The sequence below is a fragment of the Oncorhynchus mykiss genome, chromosome 1 (assembly GCF_057628025.1).
Source record: "Oncorhynchus mykiss isolate SJ-2025 chromosome 1, ASM5762802v1, whole genome shotgun sequence".
Lineage (NCBI taxonomy): Eukaryota > Metazoa > Chordata > Actinopteri > Salmoniformes > Salmonidae > Oncorhynchus > Oncorhynchus mykiss.
Genome location: NC_143022.1, coordinates 50,642,703 through 50,664,888, shown reverse-complemented (window position 1 = coordinate 50,664,888; position 22,186 = coordinate 50,642,703). Strand labels below are relative to the sequence as shown.

Here is a 22,186-nt window from a genome sequence, read left to right as displayed (position 1 = left end):
CCTGGGGAAGGAACCAAAGCGAATGACAGATATAGGGAAGGTGAGTCTGGTGAGGCGCTTGTACGCGTAACGATGGTGACAGGTGTGCATAATAATGCGAAGCCTGGTGACCTAGAGCGCCGGAGAGGGAGTATATGTAAGAATGGAGTTGTGAGGGCGAGCGGTTTGCTGATGTCAACGTTGTGAACAGAGTGCCCCGTGGTGGAAGTGGGGTTATGGTATGGGCAGGCATAAACTACGGACAATGAACACAAGTACATTTTATCGGTGGCAATTTGAATGCACAGAGATACCGTGATGAGATCCTGATCCTGTCATTCATCCGCCGCCATCACCTCATGTTTCAGCATGATAATGCACGACCCCATGTCACAAGGATCTGTACATAATTCCTGGAAGCTGAAAATGTCCCAGTTCTTAGATTGCCTACATACTGACCAGACATGTTACCCATTGAGCATTTTTTGGTGCTCTGAATCGATGTGTACGATAGCGTGTTCCACCTCCCGCCAATATCCAGAAACTTCGCACACCCATTGAAGAGGACTGGGACAACATTCCACAGGCCACAATCAACAGCCTGATCAACTCTATGCGAAGGAGATGTGTTTCCCTGCATGAGGCAAATGTTGGTCACACGAGATACTGTCTGGTTTTCTGATCAAAGCCCCTACCTTTTTTGTAAGGTATCTGTGACCAACAGATGCATATCTGTATTCTAAATCATGTAAAATCCATAGATTAGGGCCTATTGAATTTATTTCAATTGGCTGATTTACTCAAATGAACTGTAACTGAGTAAAATCTTTGAAATAGTTACATGTTGCGTTTATATTTTTGTTCAGTATATATTCTGCCATGAAGAGCACATGTTCAACTTAATAAAAAACATGTTTTCCCATCTCAAGAGGTTAATTAAAATATATATTTTAAACTATAGTAAGTGCCTATTAAGTGCCAAATAAAGTAACAGGGTTATTATTTTACATAATGAGTTGACTATTAGAGGTTCAATTTTTATTTTGAATTTTCTTTGTTTTAATGAATAGTTTCACCATATTAAAACGAGAGTTCAGGTCACATAACAGGGTTGACATTAAAATGAGGGAAAGTTTTTTTAAACTTTTTTATTAATCACTAATCGCATGAAATAAATAATAATTGTCAGAAATGACTTTGTTAAAGCAACGAAATAATTAGAGCTGTGCAATGATAGTGATAACTTGGAGGAGAACGCTTGGAGAGGAGTGCCCAGAGGGACATGTCAAAACGCTGAATTTCACAAATGTCTTTATTCATATAAAAAAAAATCTGATTCATTTAATTTTCAAAGTGGTCTATATTAAAGTGCACATCATTTAATGTAACAGCCTTTTAAAATGCAATATTGATGCACAATTTCTACATAAAATAAAAAAGGACGCAAAAGGACTCATTTCATGGAACAGACCAGAAGATGCCAGGACATTAGCTTACTTTTTCTTTAATATTCTCCAGACTAACTAACTCCATCATCTAGTCTTATTCTGATACATTGCTTGGAGCCCAGGTGATGTAACTGGGTTTTCTGAAGGACATATTCATTCTAACAAATGAATGAGATCACATACCCTTTTGATTCAAATAAATTGACATACTTGCAGAAGAGGTGATTTCTTTGAAACCTGCCTGCTAAAAAATTGTGCGCCATTATAGATGTAGTAGTTTATGTCTCCGCAAATTGGGTTGCCACAATATGCAACCCGTGTACGTTTTTGAAGAGGCTTGTCAGTATGGAAATGACGCACTCCGGGATGTTTGGAGAGTCCATAAATGATTCTCTCTCGCTAACCAACGTGTTCTCATTGTCGGGATCGAGGCAAGGACAAGACAGCCCATTTGCTGCGGTCTGTGTGTTGTGTGCTCTGCATTGTGTGTTAGTTGTTTGGATAGTGGTCGCAGCTCCGGCTTGGAGACAATTTCACACCAGTGACATCACCTCTGCTCGGCGCATTTATACAATCGGCACAAGCTGGGACAGTCAGAACAGAACTAGCGGTCATCCACGAGAAAAGGGGAAGCGATAGGACACAGGTGCAGTGAAATAAAACTGGCGGTGCTCTTAGGATGCAGAAGTCACCCGTGGAAGATGCAAACTTCCTCTCCAAATATGTATTCTGGTAAGGAATGATATGTTTTCTTCATATATGTCGTAAATAAACAATTGAATGATTTGCCAGAGGCTGTTGCCAGATATGGAGAACGCATTTGTGAAAGGGGACAGAGTCACTTTTCCGGCAAGTCAGGTCACAGGAATCGTATTATTTTTCAATGTTCACTTTTAGTAGATTCTTGTAAATGCTAAAAACGAACGTGCAAATATGCTCCAAGGACCGTTTCTGTGTGTTTAGCTCCGAGATGAAATTCCAGCAGCTCTTTGCGCTCCATCTTTCAATTGTGATATCTCGTCGTTTGTCCTGCATGTATAGTGTATATGTATAGTGTCATGTAGGCTACAACACTCACCACACGCGTCCTGTCATGGGAAAAGCCCATGCCATCCCAAAACTCATTATGTAACAGATTTAGGATTGCTTTTTTTTTTTTTAAACAAATTATGCAGCTATCTAAATTGTAGACCTCGGCCTAATTATCATGCTACATGCATGCTGCTGATATAATGAATGTATGATTTTGCCACCCTATATGACTGCATGGGCGTTTGGTTAATACAATGTATTAAGGTCTTGAGCAGGCTTATCTGTGCTCAACTTCAGAGGAGATTGGTCTACTGTAAGTACCTCAGAAGTAGGCTATTATATTCTATACTTTTTCGCCAACCAAACCTCCCATACCCATCCATTCTGTTGTATTGCAGGTGGACATCTCCACTGTTGAGGAAGGGCTTCAGAAAGAAGTTGGATTTGACCGATGTTTACAAAGCACCGTCGTTTGATCTGGCGGACAATCTTTCTGAACGACTAGAAAGGTTTGCAAATCAGCCAAAGTGTCTCCCTTTATGAACATTCAAGGCATGTTGAACACACCTGTGCATCCTTGGAAGTTACTCAATTCTAAATGACTTTCTTTTTGTCTTCATTACGCACACACGTTCGCACACACCGTGCTGTGCTTTGATTACCTATTTTAACTCCTGTCCAAATTTGATTCCAGACATTTCAATGATACGGAACACAAACACATGTCCCAAAGGATCAGCCCCAGGCCATAACAATAGATCAACGTGCTCCTGTTGGGGTTGTTGGTCCCTTCTCTTCTTTGTTGTTGTCTTGTTGAGTTGAGAGAGTTGAGAATGGATGTTTCTTACTGCCCTTCGGGGCTAAAGTGTATTTACCCCCCCCCCCCCATTCAATGATCGCAATGATTAGCTAAAGAACTGGAAATTCTAGATGACCCACGCTAACCTAAAATATGGGATGGCCTTTGGTTGGAGAGGGGCAGACAAACATAAACTTTGGCATGTCCCAAATAAACACACCGGAGGCGGGTGGGGCAGGCTGGGCCCTCTCTCTCTCTCTCTCTCTCTCTCTCTCTCTCTCTCTCTCTCTCTCTCTCTCTCTCTCTCTCTCTCTCTCTCTCTCTCTCTCTCTTTCTTTCTTTCTCTCTCTCTCTCTTTCTCTCTTTCTCTCTCTCTCTCTCTGTCTCTCTCTCTCTGCTTTCGATCTCTCTTCTCTCAATCTATGCACTTTTCCTATTTTTCAATCTCATTCTCTTTCTCTCATTCCTCTCACCACTCTCTTTCTCTCTCTAATTAATTCGGTCAATTTCTCCTCTCAATCTCTCTGGCCCTTTCTCTGTCTCTCTCCCCTTTCCCTTCACTGTACGTCCTTTCTGCTCTGTCCCCGTTCTGTGATGTGTGTAAATGTCACACATTGAAAGGATTGTAGAAAGAAAAAAGGGGAGGATCTTAGGCCACCTGTTATATGCCACGCGTGTTTTTTTGTCCCCGAAAACAAAATAAACACAACCATGTCCCATGCTGGGCCACTATGGGGTGAGGGTAGGGACAGTGTCACAGTAAAGTGTGCCAGCAGCCCTTTAAATAGGTGTGAAAGTCGACCTTTGAAAGGGCCAGTTGTCCGTAGAGTGCTGAATTATGTGCATTTTATTTATCTGCCAAATTCTGCTGGTAGCTGCATGGGAATTTGAACTTTACCTTGAATTAACATGTTGGTAAGGTCCCTCCATCTATCATGTGCAATCACACATTCTCTTACCCTCTCTCTGTCCCTGTCTCTCTCTCTCTCTCGCTCATCACCTTTTTTTTCTCCCCTCTCTGCCTTTTTCCCTCCCTCCGCTCTCTTTTTCTCACAAATTCTCACATTTCTCTCTTACCTCTTTTTCTCCTTCGTTCGTCAAGGTCTCTGCACTCCGTTTAACAAGTCAGCCAAAGTGCCCAGGTTATACACCAGGGCCCTGAACAATGTGCCCCTACTTTACTTTTACTGTCAGCCAATGTGTGTGTGTGTGTGTGTGTGTGTTTTTTTCCCCAGATAGATTCTAACTTCTCCGCTCTGTTTTCCTGGTGTAGAGAATGGGACCGAGAAGTGGCATCGGCCAAGAAGAAGCCACGGCTTCTGCGGGCGCTCTCCCGTTGTTTCCTCTGGCCTTTTGTGTTCTACGGAATCCTGCTGTACTTTGGGGTGAGTCCATCTCTCCACATGAAGCACAGGTGTCCAACGGTTGCAGTTAGTTAAAAAGAAAATGTGTTGCTCTAGTTTAACTAACCCACATTAGTCAAACTCTATATAAAACCAAATAACGATCTATTTGATCGGGTGTCATAGAGCTTGGCTAGAGCGAAAGCCTGCACACATTGTGGGCTCGCCACAACCGGAGTCAGCCCCGATTGTTATAAAGGCCTGCATACTTTATTACTACGATGCCAGGTGATGAACAACCTTGTATTTAAAATGTGGGTTGCCATTTGGGTCTTATTATAGTGTTATTTTGCCCCTTTGAAGTGCATCTGTCTCTCATACAGGATCTCTCATATGAGAACAGATCATATATTGTGACAGCAGAGGTGTTATACCATTGATAGGGTTGTGTGTGCAGTCAATTCCATTTCAATTCAGGAAGGGAATGGACGTTCCAATTCTAGAATTAAAAAAAAAACGGGATCATTTGTCAATGGGGAGTTTCAGTTTCTCATTCAACTCATGAACTGAGTTAAAATTCACTTTGTGAATTGGAGGGAATTGGAACTGGAATGGAACTGACCTCAACCCAACCCAGGCTAGCTGTTAGCCTGTTCTGTCCTGTACCTGTGTGGTACTTACTAGTGAATTAGCGGCATGACCATAGTATGGAGAGGAAGCATGTCTCACTGCCGTGTGAGTATCCCAGTTTCCTCCGCTCGGTGAGGAAGTTTGACGTCAGCAGCAGGTCTTGCGTAACCTGGTGGTGTGAGGTGATCCCCATGGAACCTTCTAGGAATGCCCATCAGTTCAGGGGTTATGGGAGATTAAGAGCAGAGGTATCAAGTTATATCATTAAGATCATATCAAAGTGCCACCAAATTCAGTTTTGTAGGGCAACCTTTTTCCCCGCACCCCTCCCCCATACTGGATACGTTTTTCATTATACAGGCTACTTCAGATTTTCAGGAACACACGGATCATTATAGCATGACAGATATATATGTTTTTCTCTCTTTTCTTCCAGGAGGCGTCGAAGGCAGTGCAGCCCCAGCTCCTGGGTCGTATCATTGCCTCGTTCGACCCCTTTCATGCCCCGGAGCGGGAGCAGGGCTACTACCTGGCCCTGGGTCTCAGTCTTCTCTTCATCACTCGCTTCCTGCTCCTGCAGCCAGCCATCTTTGGGCTGCACCACCTGGGCATGCAGATACGCATCGCTCTCTTCAGCCTCATCTATAAGAAGGTGTGTGTGGGAGGGGGAAGTGGTGTGTGTGGGAGGGGGAAGTGGTGTGTGTGGGGAGGAAGTGATGTGTGTGGAAGGGGGAAGTGGTGTGTGTGTGGGGAGTAAGTGGTGTGTGTGGGAGGGGGACGTGGTGTGTGTGGGAGGGGGAAGTGGTGTGTGTGGGGAGGAAGTGATGTGTGTGGGAGGGGGAAGTGGTGTGTGTGTGGGGGGGGGGGGGGGGGGAGTGGTGTGTGTGTGTGTGGGGGGGGGGGGGTGTGGGAGGGGAGAGTGGTGTGTGTGAGGAGGAAGTGGTGAGTGTTTGTGTGCATCTGACATGCCACCACCTAGGCATGCATGCAGATCCACATCACACTCTTCAGTGTAGCCACTCTCTGGTGTGAGGGTCAGCTATGTAGCTGCTACATCCTCTTAGTGTCACACAGCAGCCTCTCATGTGTCACGTTTTTAACCCTTTGTGTCCGTCCTAACCCCTGACCTTCAACCCCCAAGACTCTGAAGCTGTCCAGCCGGGTCCTGGACAAGATCAGCACAGGTCAGCTAGTCAGCCTGATGTCAGCCCACCTCAACAAGCTGGATGAGGTAAGAACCACCCAACTCATCTGCTGTACTAACCCTAACCTCAACAATATGGATGAGAATTAAGGACCCAAATCATTTACTTACACTGAACAAAATAATAAAAACGCAACATGTGACAATTTCAAAGACTTTACTGAGTTACAGTTCATAAAAGGAAATCAGTCCATTTAAATCAATTCATAAATTCCTAATCTATGGATTTCACATGTCTGGGAATAAAGATGGTCACAGATACCTTTTAAAAATAAAGGTATGGGTGGGGATCAGAAAACTGATCAGTATCTGGTGTGACCAACATTTGCCTCATGCAGCACGACACATCTCCTTCTCATTCTGTAGATTTGATCAGGCTGTTAATTTTATCCTGTGGAATGTTGTCCCACTCCTCTTCAATGGATGTGCGAAGTTACTGGATATTGGGTGGAACCGGAACACGCTGTCGTACACGTCGATTCAGAGCATCCCAAACATGCTCAATGGGTGACATGTCTGGTGGTAGGCCATGGTAGAACTGGGAAATGTTCACCTTCCAGGAATTGTGTACAGATCCTTGCGAAATGGGGCCGTGCATTATCATTCTGAAACATGAGGTGATGGCGGCGGAAGAATGACACGACAATGGCCCTCAGGATCTCGTCACGGTATCTCTGTGCATTCAAATTGCCATTGATAAAATGCAATTGAGTTTGTTGTCCATAGCTTATGCCTGCCCATACCATAACCCCACTGTCACCATTGGGCACTCTGTTCACAATGTTGACATCAGCAAACCGCTCGCCCCTGTACATCTGTCCTGTACAGTTGAATCCGTGATTCATCTGTGAAGAGCACACTTCTCCAGTGTGCCAGTGGCCATCGAAGGTGAGCATTTGCCCACTGAAGTCGATTACAACGCTGAACTTCAGTCAGGTCAAGACCCTGGTGAATACGACGAGCACGTAGATAAGCTTCCCTGAGACGGTTTCTGGCAGTTTGTGCAGAAATTCTTCGGTTGTGCAAAGCCAAGTTACATCAGCTGTCCGTGTAGCTGGTCTCAGATGATCCCACAGGTGAAGAAGCCAGATGTGGAGGTCCTGGGCTGGCGTGGTTACAAGGGGTCTGAGGTTGTGAGGCTGGTTGGACGTATGCCAAATTCTCTAAAATGACGTTGGAAGTGGCTTATGGTAGAGAATTTAACATTAAATTCACTGGCAACAGCTCTGGTGGACATTCCTGCAGTCAGCATGCCAATTGAACGCTTCCTCAAAACTTGAGACATCTGTGGCAATGTGCCAAAACTGCACATTTTAGAGTGGCCATTATTGTCCCCAGCACAAGGTGCACCTGTTTAATGATCATGCTGTTTAATCAGTTTCTTGATATGCCACAACTGTCAGTTGGACGTATTATCTTGGAAAAGGAGAAATGCTCACTAACAGGGATGTAAACCTTTTGTGCGTATGGAACATTTCTGGGATCTTTTATTTCAGCTCATGAAACATGGGACCAACACTTTGCATGTTGCGTTTATACACTGAACAGAAATATAAACATAACATTTAAAGTGTTGGTCCCAGGTTTCATGAGCTGAAATAAAAGGTCCCAGAAATGTTCTATACACACAAAAAGCTTATTTCTCAAAAAATGTTGCTCACAAATGTGTTCACATCCCTGTCAGTGAGCATTTCTCCTTTGCCAAGACAATCCATCCACCTGACAGGCATGGCAGGGTAAATACATTTGAGTTCAATCCCATTTTGACAGCATTCCTTTTGATTGAAACAAAACTCTCCATACATGTTCACCCATGGAAGAAGTGGTCAGAAAGAGACTCTTTGGACCTGAATGCCAAACACATTCAGGAGACTAAGGTGTTAACCATGTTACCCATGGTGCATAACCCACCATACTGTGAGACATCCATGTCTTCGTCACCGTTGGGTTTGATATCACTTAAAAGCTTTTACAAACAGTATTGTGTTGCTGCATCTCTCTTCATACATTCATGTGTGTTGCAGAGCCTTGGCCTGGCCCACTTTGTGTGGATCACCCCTCTGCAGTGTATCCTGTGTGTGGGTTTGATCTGGGAACTGATCGAGGTGAATGGTTTCTGTGCCCTGGCTGCCCTCACCCTGCTGGGCATCGTACAGGCCTGCCTCTCACAGAAGATGGGGCCTCACAGGTTGGTACTGGACTAACATTCTACCACTAGTAAGCAACATTGCATCGTTAAATGCGCATCAATTGACACAAAATAGTAAGAAACGTGTAGTCAATATGGCGGGTTACTCACGTTTGATATTGGACACGCAGATAACAGAAAGAAACTGATAAATGCTAACAAGGTTTTTTCCCCACTGCCTGCAAAGTCTTCTTCTTCGGTGGAGTTTAATGGCGGTTGGCATCCAATATATTGCATTAGCGCCACCCAACTGAACTACAATACACATCCATTCAACTTTGTGATACAAAATGGGAAAAGGGCAAACGACCTTATTCCACTACTTTAACCCGATCTGACCCTACCCCAGGCCAAGACCAGTGTGGACCGGACACTACCACTCAACACGTCCTGTAACTCTTCTGAAGTCAAATCTCGTACCCCCCAAGTACTTCCCTGCAGCTGCCGCCACAACATCTATTTTCTGTGACTTACGTTCCACCTCTGCGGTACAATTGATATCCATGGCTATTGAATGCTAAGAAGCCAACCTTACTGAAACATATATCACTCATTGGCCTGTCCCTCTGTTCTGGCACAGATCTACTATTCACAGGGATCCTCTCAGAATCCCTCACCCTTGATCCACCTTCCTCTGCTTTCTTCACTGCCTCAGCATACAATATCTTCTGCACTACTCTGACCCTGGCCACTTCAACTTGCCTCTCTCGAACCGGACACCTCTGATCCCCAGCAACATGGGCACCCCTACAGTTGACAACTGTTCCCACCAAAACTACACCTTCCTCTGTCCTATGTCCTCCTGCACACTTCCCACATCTTGGAATCTCCCTCCTACACACTGCTGTGACCCTCCCATAAACGTGACACCTATAATACCACAGTGTATTCGGACAAAAACCTTTTTACCCAGGAATAAATCTGGTTAATTAACATGCAGACTCACCAAGTTTGGATGTTTATCCTCAGCCATCTCTCTGAACTTGGAATTTAATTGTATCATCTGGTGTGTGTATGTGTGTGTACGTACAGTGCCTTGCGAAAGTATTCGGCCCCCTTGAACTTTGCGACCTTTTGCCACATTTCAGGCTTCAAACATAAAGATTTAAAACATGTATTTTTTTGTGAAGAATCAACAACAAGTGGGACACAATCATGAAGTGGAACGACATTTATTGGATATTTCAAACTTTTTTAACAAATCAAAAACTGAAAAATTGTGCTTGCAAAATTATTCAGCCCCCTTAAGTTAATACTTTGTAGCGCCACCTTTTGCTGCGATTACAGCTGTAAGTCGCTTGGGGTATGTCTCTATCAGTTTTGCACATCGAGAGACTGACATTTTTTCCCATTCCTCCTTGCAAAACAGCTCGAGCTCAGTGAGGTTGGATGGAGAGCATTTGTGAACAGCAGTTTTCAGTTCTTTCCACAGATTCTCGATTGGATTCAGGTCTGGACTTTGACTTGGCCATTCTAACACCTGGATATGTTTATTTTTGAACCATTCCATTGTAGATTTTGCTTTATGTTTTGGATCATTGTCTTGTTGGAAGACAAATCTCCGTCCCAGTCTCAGGTCTTTTGCAGACTCCATCAGGTTTTCTTCCAGAATGGTCCTGTATTTGGCTCCATCCAGCTTCCCATCAATTTTAACCATCTTCATCTTTTTTTGTTGTCCTATGGACAGAGTCTCCCACCTCAGCTGTAGATCTCTGCAGTTCATCCAGAGTGATCATGGGCCTCTTGGCTGCATCTCTGATCAGTCTTCTCCTTGTATGAGCTGAAAGTTTAGAGGGACGGCCAGGTCTTGGTAGATTTGCAGTGGTCTGATACTCCTTCCATTTCAATATTATCGCTTGCACAGTGCTCCTTGGGATGTTTAAAGCTTGGGAAATCTTTTTGTATCCAAATCCGGCTTTAAACTTCTTCACAACAGTATCTCGGACCTGCCTGGTGTGTTCCTTGTTCTTCATGATGCTCTCTGCGCTTTTAACGGACCTCTGAGACTATCACAGTGCAGGTGCATTTATACGGAGACTTGATTACACACAGGTGGATTGTATTTATCATCATTAGTCATTTAGGTCAACATTGGATCATTCAGAGATCCTCACTGAACTTCTGGAGAGAGTTTGCTGCACTGAAAGTAAAGGGGCTGAATAATTTTGCACGCCCAATTTTTCAGTTTTTGATTTGTTAAAAAAGTTTGAAATAATCCAATAAATGTCGTTCCACTTCATGATTGTGTCCCACTTGTTGTTGATTCTTCACAAAAAAATACAGTTTTATATCTTTATGTTTGAAGCCTGAAATGTGGCAAAAGTTCGCAAAGTTCAAGGGGGCCGAATACTTTCGCAAGGCACTGTACGTGTCTTATTCTGTGTTTGTGTGTGTGTGTGTGTTTGTGTGTGTGTGTGTGTGTGTTTGTGTGTGTGTTTGTGTGTGTGTGGGGGGGTCCTATAATCAGGCAGAAACGAGCAGGGATGATCAGTCGTCGCCTGGCTCTGACCTCAGAGATAGTAGAGAACATCCACTCAGTGAAGGCCTACGGCTGGGAGGAGGTGATGGAGACCATCATCAAGAACATCAGACAGTAAGACACACATACAAAACCCTCCATAACCTAACTACAACCTAATACTGTACATCGGGGGTGTCATACTCCACGGCGGCCGAGTGTCTGCAGGTTTTTGTTTTTTCCTTTCAATTAAGACCTAGACAACCAGGTGAGGAGAGTTCCTTAACTAGTTGGTGACGTTAATTCATCAATCGAATACAAGGGTTGATGAAAACTTGCAGACACGTGGCCCTCTGTGGAATGAGTTTGACACGTGCTGTACATCAACAGAGCCAAGTGACCTAACGAGCAATTTTTAAGGCAATTCAGCAAACATGACTCCATTGGCCCCATGTTGGTATTCAGTGGGCAAGGTGGGCACTGGCTAGCCCACACCAGCCTGACACAGGCAACCCAACAACAAGCCCAACACAGGCTAGCCCACACCAATTCCACACCAGCCCAACACGGGCCAGCCCACACCAAGCCCAGTCACATGCGCCGAATACAGCAGGTGTAGACCTTACCGTGAAGTGCTTACTTACAAGCCCTTTAACCAACAATGCAGTTTTAAGAAAATACCTAAAAAAGAAAGTATGAGATACAAGAGCAGCAGTAAATAACAATAGCTGGGTTATATGCAGGGGGTACCGGTACAGACGCAATATGGGGGAACCGGTGTCGAGGTAATTGAGGTAATATGTACATGTAGGTAGAGTTATTAACGTGACTATGCATAGATAATAACAGAGAGTAGCAGCAGTGTAGAAAAGGGGGAGGTGGCAATGCAAATAGTCTGAGTATCCATTTGATTAGCTGTTCAGGAGTCTTATGGCTTGGGGGTAGAAGCTGTTTAGAAGCCTCTTGGACCTTGACCTGGCGCTCCGGTACCACTTGTCGTGCGGTAACAGAGAAAACAGTCTATGACTTGGGTGGATGGAGGCTTTCATAATTTTTAGGTTCTTCCTCTGAAACCGCCTGGTATAGAGGTCCTGGATGGCAGGAAGCTTGGCCCCGATGATGTACTGAGTCGTACGCACTACCTTCTGTAGTGCCTTGCGGTCGGAGGCTGACCTGTCAGGATGCTCTCGATGTTGCAGCTGTAAAACCTTTTGAGGATCTGAAGACCCATGCCAAATCTTTTCAGTCCCCTGAGGGGGAATAGGTTTTGTTGTGCCCTCTTCATGACTGTCTTGGTGTGCTTTAACCATGTTAGTTTGTTGGTGATGTGGACGCCAAGGAACTTGAAGCTCTCAACCTGTCCCACTACAGCCCCGTCGATGAGAATGGGGGCGTGCTCAGTACTCTTTTTCCTGTAGTCCTCAATCATCTCCTTTGTCTTGATCACGTTGAGGGAGAGGTTGGCACCACACCGCCAGGTCCTGACCTCCTCCCTATAGGCTGTCTCATCGTTGTCTGTGTTGTGTCATCAGCAAACTTAATGATGGTGTTGGAGTTGTGCCTGGTCATGAGGTCATGAGTGAACAGGGAGCACAGAAGGGGACTGAGCACGCACCCCTGAGGGGCCCTCGTGTTGAAGATCAGAGTGGCCGATGTGTTGTTACCTACCCTTACCACCTGGGGCGGCCCGTCAGGAAGTCCAGGATCCAGTTTCAGAGGGAGGTGTTTAGGTGTTGAACACTGAGCTGTAGACAATGAATAGCATTCTCACATAGGTGTTCCATTTGTCCAGGTGTGAAAGGGTGGCATGGAATGCAATAGAGATTGCATCATCTGTGGATCTGTTGGTGCAGTATGCAAATTGGAGTTGGTCTAGGGTTTCTGGGATAATGCTGTTGATGTGAGCCATGACCAGCCTTTCAAAGCACTTCCTGGTTACAGACCTGAGTGCTACGGATCGGTAGTCATTTAGGCAGGTTACCTTAGTTTTCTTGGCACAGGGACTATGGTGGTCTGCTTGAAACATGTTGGTATTACAGACTCAGACAGGGACAGGTTGAAAATGTCAATGAAGACTCTTGCCAGTAAGTCAGCACATGCTCAGAGTACACATCCTGGTAATCCATCTGGCCTTGTGGCCTTGTAAATGTTGACCTGTTTAAAGGTCTTACTCGGCTGCGGAGAGTGTGATCACACAGTCATCCGGAACAGCTGATACTGTTATGCATGTTTCAGTGTTACTTGTCTCGAACCTCGTATTTAGCTCATCTGGTAGGCTCGTGGCACTGGGCAGCTCTCGGCTGTGCTTCCCTTTGTAGTCTGTAATAGTTTGCAAGCCGATTCGATCTTAGTAATGTACTGTATTGACGCTTTGCCTGTTCGATGGTTCGTCGGAGGGCATAGCGGAATTCCTTATAAGCTTCCGCTCCTTGAAAGCGGCAGCTCTACCCTTTAGCTCAGTGTGAATGTTGCCTGTAATCCATGGCTTCTGGTTGGGGTATGTACGCACAGTCACTGTGGGGATGACGTCCTCGATGCACTTATTTATAAAGTCAGTGACTGATGTGGTGTACTCCTCAATGCCATCAGAAGAATCCTGGAAGATATTCCAGTCTGTGCTAGCAAAACAGTCCTGTAGTTTAGCATCTGCTTCATCTGACCACTTTTTTATAGACCGAGTCACTGGTGCTTCCTGCTTTAATTTTAGCTTGTAAACAGGAATTAGGAGGATAGAATTCTGGTGAGTGAGAGGGACAGCTTTGTACACATTTCTCTGTGTGGAGTAAAGGTGGTCTAGATTTTTTTCCCCTCTGGTTGCACATTTAACATGCTGATAGAAATGAGGTAAAACTGATATGTTTCCCTGCATTAAAGTCCCTGGCCACTAGGAGCGCCGCCTCTGGACGAGCATTTTCCTGTTTGCTTATGGCGGTATACAGCTCATTGAGTGCGGTTTTAGTGCCAGCATCGGTCTGTGGTGGTATGTAAGACAGCTACGAAAAATACAGATGAAAACTCTCTTGGTAGATAGTGTGGTCTACATCTTATCATGAGGTACTCTACCTCAGGCGAGCAAAACCTTAAGACTTCCTTAGATATCGTGCACCAGCTGTTGTTCACGTATATGCATAGGCCCCCACCCCGTGTCTTACCAGAGGCTTCTGTTCTATCAGTCCGGGGTTAGTGGTAATGAATCCAGTTCAGTGACGCCTAGAGTGCTGGTGACGTAGACCTCTGGAGCTGCTGAACGGAATGAGCAGCAGTAACGGGGGAATCCGTGACAGTAGATTATCAACGTGATTCATGATGATCACTGCTTGTCTAGCTTGCAGTCCAATCAAAGCTACGGTAGATATAATGTGATTTGATGTAATTTTATCTGTGGCCAATGACCTTGAGCCTTCTTGGATGGGCACTTATTTTTATTTATTCAATTGTTTTGCATTTTACCCCTATTTCGGGATATCCAATTGCAATCCAATTACTATCTTGTCTCATCACTGCAACTACCCAATGGGCTCGGGATAGGCAAAGGGGAAGTCCCACATCCTCCGAAACATGACCCAACAAACCGTGCTTCTTAACCCACGTCCACTTAACCCTGAAGCCAGCTATACCAATGTGTCACTGTACCACCGTTCAACTGATGACCGAAGTCAGCCTTCAGGCACCCGGCCCACCTCAAGGAGTCGCTAGAGTGAGATGAGCCAAGTAAAGCCCCCCCGGCCAAACCCTCCCCTAACCCGGACGACGATTTGTCAATTGTGCGCCGCCCAATTGTCACAACAGCCGGTTGTGACACACCCTGGGATCGAATCCGGGCACTGTGATGCAGTGCCTTAGACCGCTGCGCCACTCGGGAGGCCAGATGGACACTTCTAATGTAAATCTATGGCAGCACCCAAGGGGGCTGCAAGGCCCTCCCCTGCCCGCCCTCCCTTCAGCAAGTCAGATCACGACTCTATTCTGCTCCTCCTTTCCTATAGGCAGAAACTCAAACTGTAAGTACCCGTGCTAAGGTCTATTCAACGCTGGTCTGACCAATCGGAATTAATGCTTCAAGATTGTTTTGATCACGAGACTGGGATATGTTCTGGGTTGCCTCTGAGAATAACATTGATGTATACACGGACATAGTGACTGAGTTCATCAGGAAGTGTATAGAGGATGATGTTCCCACTGTGACTATTAAAAACTACCCAGACCAGAAACCGTGCATAGATGGCAGCATTCGCGCAAAACTGAAAGTGTGAACCACCGCATTTAACCACAGCAAGGTGACTGGGAATAATGGTCAAATACAAACAGTGTGTTTAATTTGATTTGACAATCTCTCCCTTTAGATTTTGCAGTGACGTAGTATTCCCAAGAGTGACAGAACACTGAGCCAATCACAATGCAACTAGAGAAGCTTACCAACCCCTACACTCTGTATTTTCTGCTTAAACACATTTTGTAGCTGCCTTATTCAAGAAAACAAAAAAGAGACCATGTTTATATGCGGCTTTATTAACTCAATTCATTTTTTGCTACATTGTTTGCGAACTGATATGTGACACATGTTAATGCCAAAATAACACTGGGACAACACTGGGAAAATCCACGTTGGCCCCCAAGGCATTTTCCCAGTGTGGGCAGCACATTACTGGTAAGGCAGCTTTCACTTAGCCTAAAATAAGCCCATGAGCAGATGAGCAAAAGCGCATTGGCCCAATATTGGCACCCTACTCGGGACCCATATTTTAGCATGCATTGAGCCCACATTTTGTTTGCTGGTAACATTCCGAGAACTATGGGGAAAGTGATCATGCTTTGACTCTAACACAGGGATGGGCAACTCCAGTCCTCGGGTGCCAGAGTGGTGTCACATCTTTTCACCATCCCTAGCAAACACAGCTGATTAAACTCATTTCATTCTAAACTGAAGATCATGTTTAATTGATTATTGGAGTCATGTGTGTTAACTGGGGCTGGGGCAAAAGTGTGACACCAGTCAGGCACCTGAGGACTGGAGTTGCCCATCCCTTCTCTAACACTAATACTCTGAGGTGAAAGGTCATGGTAGGAACACTATCCCATCCACCAGAGATCTTCTGGAAATCAAAAACTGTTAGCTGGAATAGATGACCAGTGACTCTCATTAATAAATAAGATTCCCATCAAGATATTTTCACTTAAATTCCATTAAATAAGCTCAAAGGGAGGATTAATTGCCATCTATGATCATGACACACGACATTCACAAACAAAGCCAATCAGAGAAACACTCCTGCATTGTGTAGTCTAGTCAAACCTTGAGTCAATTGCCAGTGTTTAATCCCTGTCTGATTTGGGTGAATTGGGCCTAAATACATAATTGGATTCCCCTGTTGATGTCTGTCCACCTATTGACGCCTCTGCGTCAAGACCTTTGACAAGGCGTCTTGTGACCTTGGCTTCCTTGTCTAGTCCAAATTTGGCGTAAACTATGTTTTTTCAATGAGAAAACCGAATAATTCCAATGAATAAGAAAATGATTTAAAATACAAACGTAAGAGAGGTTACGTAATAGGAAGTATTATATAAAATGAATCCCCCACCTACCTCTTACAGGGATGAGATGTCATTGACGCGGAAGATTGGTTCTCTGCGTTACTTCTACAGCGCCTCCTACTTCTTCTCTGCCATCCTGGTCATCGTGTCAGCCATTGTGCCACACGCCCTCAGCAAGGTACTTTTTCCACTGGCCTTTGTATATTTATATCCATTTTTTATTTACTTGGATGTTTTTTATGTGGTGAGTATTTGTATTTGTATTGTTTGTTTTTTACTATGACAAAGTACGACCAATGAATTTCCACTTGGTGATTAATAAAGGAAGTGCACCATTTTCACATACACTGCATTTGGAAAGTATTCCCACATTTTGTTAGATTAAAGCCTTGTTCTAAAATTGATTAAAATGTTTTATCAACCTACACACAATAGCCCATAACGACAAAGCAAAAACTGGTTTTACATTTATTTTGCAAAAAATATATATAAAACAAAAGACCCTTTAACTCAGTAATTTGTTGAAGCGCCTTTGGCAGCGATTACAGCTGTAATCGATTACAGCCTTGAGTCTTCTTGGGTATGACTCTACAAGCTTGGCACACCTGCATTTGGGGATTTTCTCCCATTCATCTCTGCAGATCCTCTCAAGCTCAGTCAGGTTGGAGGGGGAGCGTCCACTCAAGGACATTCAGAGACTTGTCCCGAAGCCACTCCTTCGTTGTCTTGGCTATGTGCTTAGGGTCGTTGTCCTGTTGGAAGGTTAACCTTCGCCCCAGTCTGAGTTCCTGAGTGCTCTGTAGCAGGTATTCATCAAGGATCTCTCTGTAGGGCTTCCCAAGTGGCGCAGCGGTCTAAAGCACTGCATCACAGTGCTTGAGGCATCACTACAGATCCGGGTTCGATCCCGAGCTGTCACATAGCTGGCCGTGACCGGGAGACCCAAGAGGCGATGCACAATTGGCCCAGCGCCGTTAGGGGAGGGTTTGGCCGGCCCGGGATGTCCTTGTCCCATCACACTCTAGCAACTCCTGTGGCGGGCTGGGCGCATGCACGCTGACACAGTCGCCAGTTGTATGGTGTTTCCTCCGACACATTGGTGCGGCTGGCTTCCGGTTAAGTGAGCAGTATGTCAAGAAACAGAGCGGCTTGGCAGGGTTGTGTTTCGCAGGACGCATGGCTCTTGAATCTCGCATCTCCCGAGTCCGTACGGGAGATGCAGCGATGGGGCAAGGCTGTAACTACCAATTGGGGAGAAAAAGGGTCAAATAATAATGGGTGTAAATAATAATTTAAAAAAAGTATCTCTCTGTACTTTGCTCCGTTCCTCTTTGCCTCGATCCTGACTAGTCTCCCAGACCCTGCCGCTGAAAAACATCCCCACAGCATAATGCGGCCACCACCATGCTTCACCGAAGGGATGGTGCCAGGTTTCCTCCAGACGTGACACTTGGCATTCAGGCCAAAGATTTCAATTTTGTTTTCATCAGACCAGATAATCTTGTTTCTCATGGTCTGAATCCTTTAGGTGCCTTTTGGCAAACTCTAAGCGGGCTGTCATGTGCCTTCTACTGTGGAGTGGCATCCATCTGACCACTCTGTCATAAAGGCCTGATTGGTGGACTGCTGCAGAGATGGTTTTCATTCTGGAAGGTTCTCTCATCTCCACAGAGGTACTCTGGAGCTCTATCAGAGTGACCATCGGGTTATTGGTCACCTCTCTGACCAAGGCCCTTCACCCCTGATTGCTCAGTTTGGCCAGGCGGCTTTACAGTGGAGGCCACTGTGTTCTTGGGGACCTTCAATGCCGCAGGTATTTTTTTTGTACCCTTCCCCAGATCTGTGCCTCGACACAGTCTTGTCTCTGAGCTCTACGGACAATTCCTTCTACCTCATGGCTTGGGTTTTGCTCTGACATTCACTGTCAACTTTGGGACCTTATATAGACAGGTGTGCCTTTCCAAATCATGTCCAATCAATTGAATGTACCACAGGTGTAACGTTTGTCGTCGGAAGGAGACCAAGGTGCAGCGTGGTAGGCGTACATTCTTTTATTTAAATGTTCCACCAAGAAAAAAAAACAATAAACAATACCACGAACGAAAAGCTTCGTCGTGCAAACTACATGCACTCAAACAAAGACAAGATCCCAGACTGAAGGAGGGAAAAAGGGCTGCCTAAGTATGATCCCCAATCGGAGACAATGAAAGACAGCTGCCTCTGATTGGGAACCACACTCGGCCAAACACATAGAAATAGAGTTTAACATTGAGGTTCATCTCTGACATTGTGGTGGACATTGAGGTTAAACTCTGACATTGTGCTGGACATTGAGGTTAAACTCTGACATTGAGGTTAGAAATCTATGGAATTCTCCCAATTGGGATTAATAAAGTACAATCTCAATCTGATCTCTACAGGGCATTATCCTGAGGCGGATCTTCACCACTGCCTCCTACTGCATGGTGCTCCGTATGACCCTCACCAGACAGCTGCCCGGCTCCATACAGATGTGGTACGACACGCTGGCGCTGGTCACAAAGATAGAGGTGAAGCGGATTTGTGTACATGGGTATGGGAGTAAATGAGGGAGTGAGAAATGGGGGAAGGACAGGGGGAGGTGAGAAGGATGGATGGGATTTGAACGTTCATCTAGATGTGGTACAGTACACTGGAACTTTGAGACATTGTCAAATTGGGCATTTTACTTGGGTGAAGTCTGGTCGAGGGCTGTAATGGTTGGGATTGAGCACCTGGGTTGGAGGAGCACCTGTTATAGTTATTGATACTGTATATAGTGTACATTTGCCTGTGGAATGTACAGACTTGACAAGAGGAAGTGGAGGGGAGAGGAGTGCTTGTTAACATAGGTTGATGATAACTCTGGTTTTGTTAATGAGCTATTTTTATTTACATTTGGTGGTTATGTAAGTTACGTTATATTTTTAATGTTGTTGACATCATGTCTAAAGAAGACACGGGAATTGGCTTACACAAACACACCCGCATACCCACACCAGACCAGACCCACATACATGAGTATTTGAGTACATGATTATTTGGAGTCATCTTCTCAGTCCAACATCTGGAATCCAAAACACCCCCCCCCCCCCCCACCCCCACCCCGACTGCACCCCAAGAAACACACATGCCCTTCACACCGCCTTGCCGTAAAGGCACATCATGAAATAGACAGAGACAGACACACATGTCATCCTCAGCCAAAAAGGCCATCACAGTACAGTTGTTGTATCAATCTTATCAGTAATTCCTCTCGGTCTCCTGAACATGCTGTTTATTCTGTCTTTATACTGCACAGGACACTACAGTCGGACAACACATGCTTTACGTTCGTCTTACACTACTGTTTATATTTATACCCAGAGTGTGTGTGTGTGTGTGTGTGTGTGCGCGTGTGTGTGCGCGTGTGTATTGACCTGACTTGTTGTTGCCAAGATAACGTTCTTGTTTTGTTATCCATTGTCTATCCTGTAGGAGTACCTCTGCAAAGAGGAGTACAAAGTATTGGAGTACAACCTGACCACCACTGAGATAGAGTTGGTGAATGTGACCGCCTCCTGGGATGAAGTACGTGTGTGTGCGTGCGTGCGTGCGTGCAGGTGTATGTATGCATTCTATTCTTCCTGAGAATGATCCTACTACTATCTAGGAAAAAGGCAATTCATTACCACAGAGTAACATTATCAGTTTGAAATGTCACAGGCAGTGTATTTCATTTTATGGATACGTTTTATGACCATCCCAAGTAGGCAGAAAATCATTTGTGTTCAGACACTGTGCACTAATTCAGATAAGCAACAGCAATGCTATGCTAGACGGTGGTAAACTATTCTAAACCCAACCCATTTATATGCTGGGAAAATCACTACCCCATAAAATGTCACCCAGGTTAATGGTTAAACAAACCAACCACTCAGCCACCCCCCCTCGCGCGGCAAGTCTATTTCTATGGGCACAAGCACCGTTCATGATACAAACTATTCACACCCCTCTTTTCGGCGGAGAGAACATTTTGCAGGTTTAAAGCTAATTGTATTGCAATTTTGTGATATCTGAGTGACTGAAATCTATACTCTAAAAAACCTAGCTAATTGATCTGGACATTTCTGACAAGTTCTCTATGGTATGCAATGACTGACATGACAAGAGGAACACTGATGATGCACTACCCAATTTCGAAATTGCACCTTGTGCATTCTACTATTGCAACTTTCGCACTGGGGGGGGGGGGGGGGGGGGCATGACCCACAGTTTGCGAACCACTGTCCTACAGAAGTCTCACCCTCACCAGTGATTTGATTTCAATGGAATTGTTGATGGATTAGGGGGCAATAATGACATTTGAGTAATATACTGGCAAGAGTCTCTTATTTCTCAGTGATTCCCAGAATATTGAAAATGTTCTCGGCCGGATGGCTGACGCATTTCAGCGTAAAGCCTTCATCATAGCATTTTCTCACCAGTCTGTTTTCCATTTTATGCCCAATTAGTATTCCTATTACAGCCAGAAATGTATGCACGTGAGCTCACTTTTTCAAACAAGCTGTTCTAGTCATATTGTATGAGAGAAAATTCAATTTAATATCTCTCTCTCTCTCTCTCTACCCCCGTCTCTCTTTCACACCCTACTCTCTTCCCCCTCTCCAGGGTATCGGGGAGCTCTTTGAGAAAATTAAGCAGGAGAACAAGGCTAACGGCCACTCTAACGGTGACGCAGGGTTGTTCTTCACAAACCTGTATGTCACACCCGTCCTCAAGAACATCAGCCTGTACCTGGAGAAGGGACAGATGCTGGCCGTGGCTGGATCCACCGGCTCTGGGAAGGTACCACTACCACTCACTGTCTGGGAACACTGGGCTGGACGGACAAGGTCTGGGCCTTTGTATATTTGAATTGGCAGGAACAATGTACATGAATCAACATTTCTGTAAATGTGCCAACTGCAGTCCCTGTAACGTCCCTGCTACGCTACAGCCATCGGGTGTCCGGCTTTGCCATCGGCCATCAGCCATTGAGGGAATGCTTACTTTTAAGTCGGCGAAAGCTACTGCTTGAGTTGGTCGCCTCCAATGGCAGCGTCCAAGCTCAAGATAATAATATTATTGAGACACAGGAGGACATGGGCATTAATATAGAGTTGGTCCCCTCTTTGCTGCAATAACAGCCTCCATTCTTCTGGGAAGGCTTTCCAGTAAACGCTGGAACATTGCTGAGTAAACTTCCTTCCATTCAGCCACAAGAGTATTAGTAAGGTCGGGCTCTGATGTTGGGCGATTAGGCCTGGCTCGCAGTCGGCGTTCCAATTCATCCCAAAAGAGTTACATGGGGTTGAGGTCAGGGCTCTGTGCAGGCCAGTCAAGTTCTTCCACACCGATCTCGACAAACCACTTATGTATGGTCCTTGGTTTGTGCATGGGGGCATTGTCATGCTGAAAAAGGAAAGGGCCTTCCCCAAACTCTTGTCACAAAGTTGAAGCACACTGTAGCGTTAAGATTTCTCTTCACTGGAACTATGGGGCATAGTCCGAACCATGATAATCAGCCACAGACC

At 45.1% G+C, this 22,186-nt stretch overlaps 1 protein-coding gene across 1 annotated transcript in view; it reads left to right on the top strand.

Annotated features, from left to right (window-relative positions):
* Positions 1-1,769: 1,769 nt before the first annotated feature.
* LOC110532369 (cystic fibrosis transmembrane conductance regulator) overlaps positions 1,770-22,186 on the top strand; it is a 41,551-nt gene continuing 21,134 nt past the window's right edge. Inside the window, exons 1-11 of the mRNA XM_036979287.2 lie at positions 1,770-2,159; positions 2,858-2,968; positions 4,532-4,643; positions 5,668-5,883; positions 6,373-6,462; positions 8,460-8,623; positions 11,091-11,216; positions 16,674-16,791; positions 19,034-19,162; positions 20,109-20,201; positions 21,282-21,458. Coding sequence (XP_036835182.2) covers positions 2,107-2,159; positions 2,858-2,968; positions 4,532-4,643; positions 5,668-5,883; positions 6,373-6,462; positions 8,460-8,623; positions 11,091-11,216; positions 16,674-16,791; positions 19,034-19,162; positions 20,109-20,201; positions 21,282-21,458 — 1,389 coding nt within the window. The 5' untranslated portion in view covers positions 1,770-2,106. The remainder of the gene's footprint in view (positions 2,160-2,857; positions 2,969-4,531; positions 4,644-5,667; positions 5,884-6,372; positions 6,463-8,459; positions 8,624-11,090; positions 11,217-16,673; positions 16,792-19,033; positions 19,163-20,108; positions 20,202-21,281; positions 21,459-22,186) is intronic.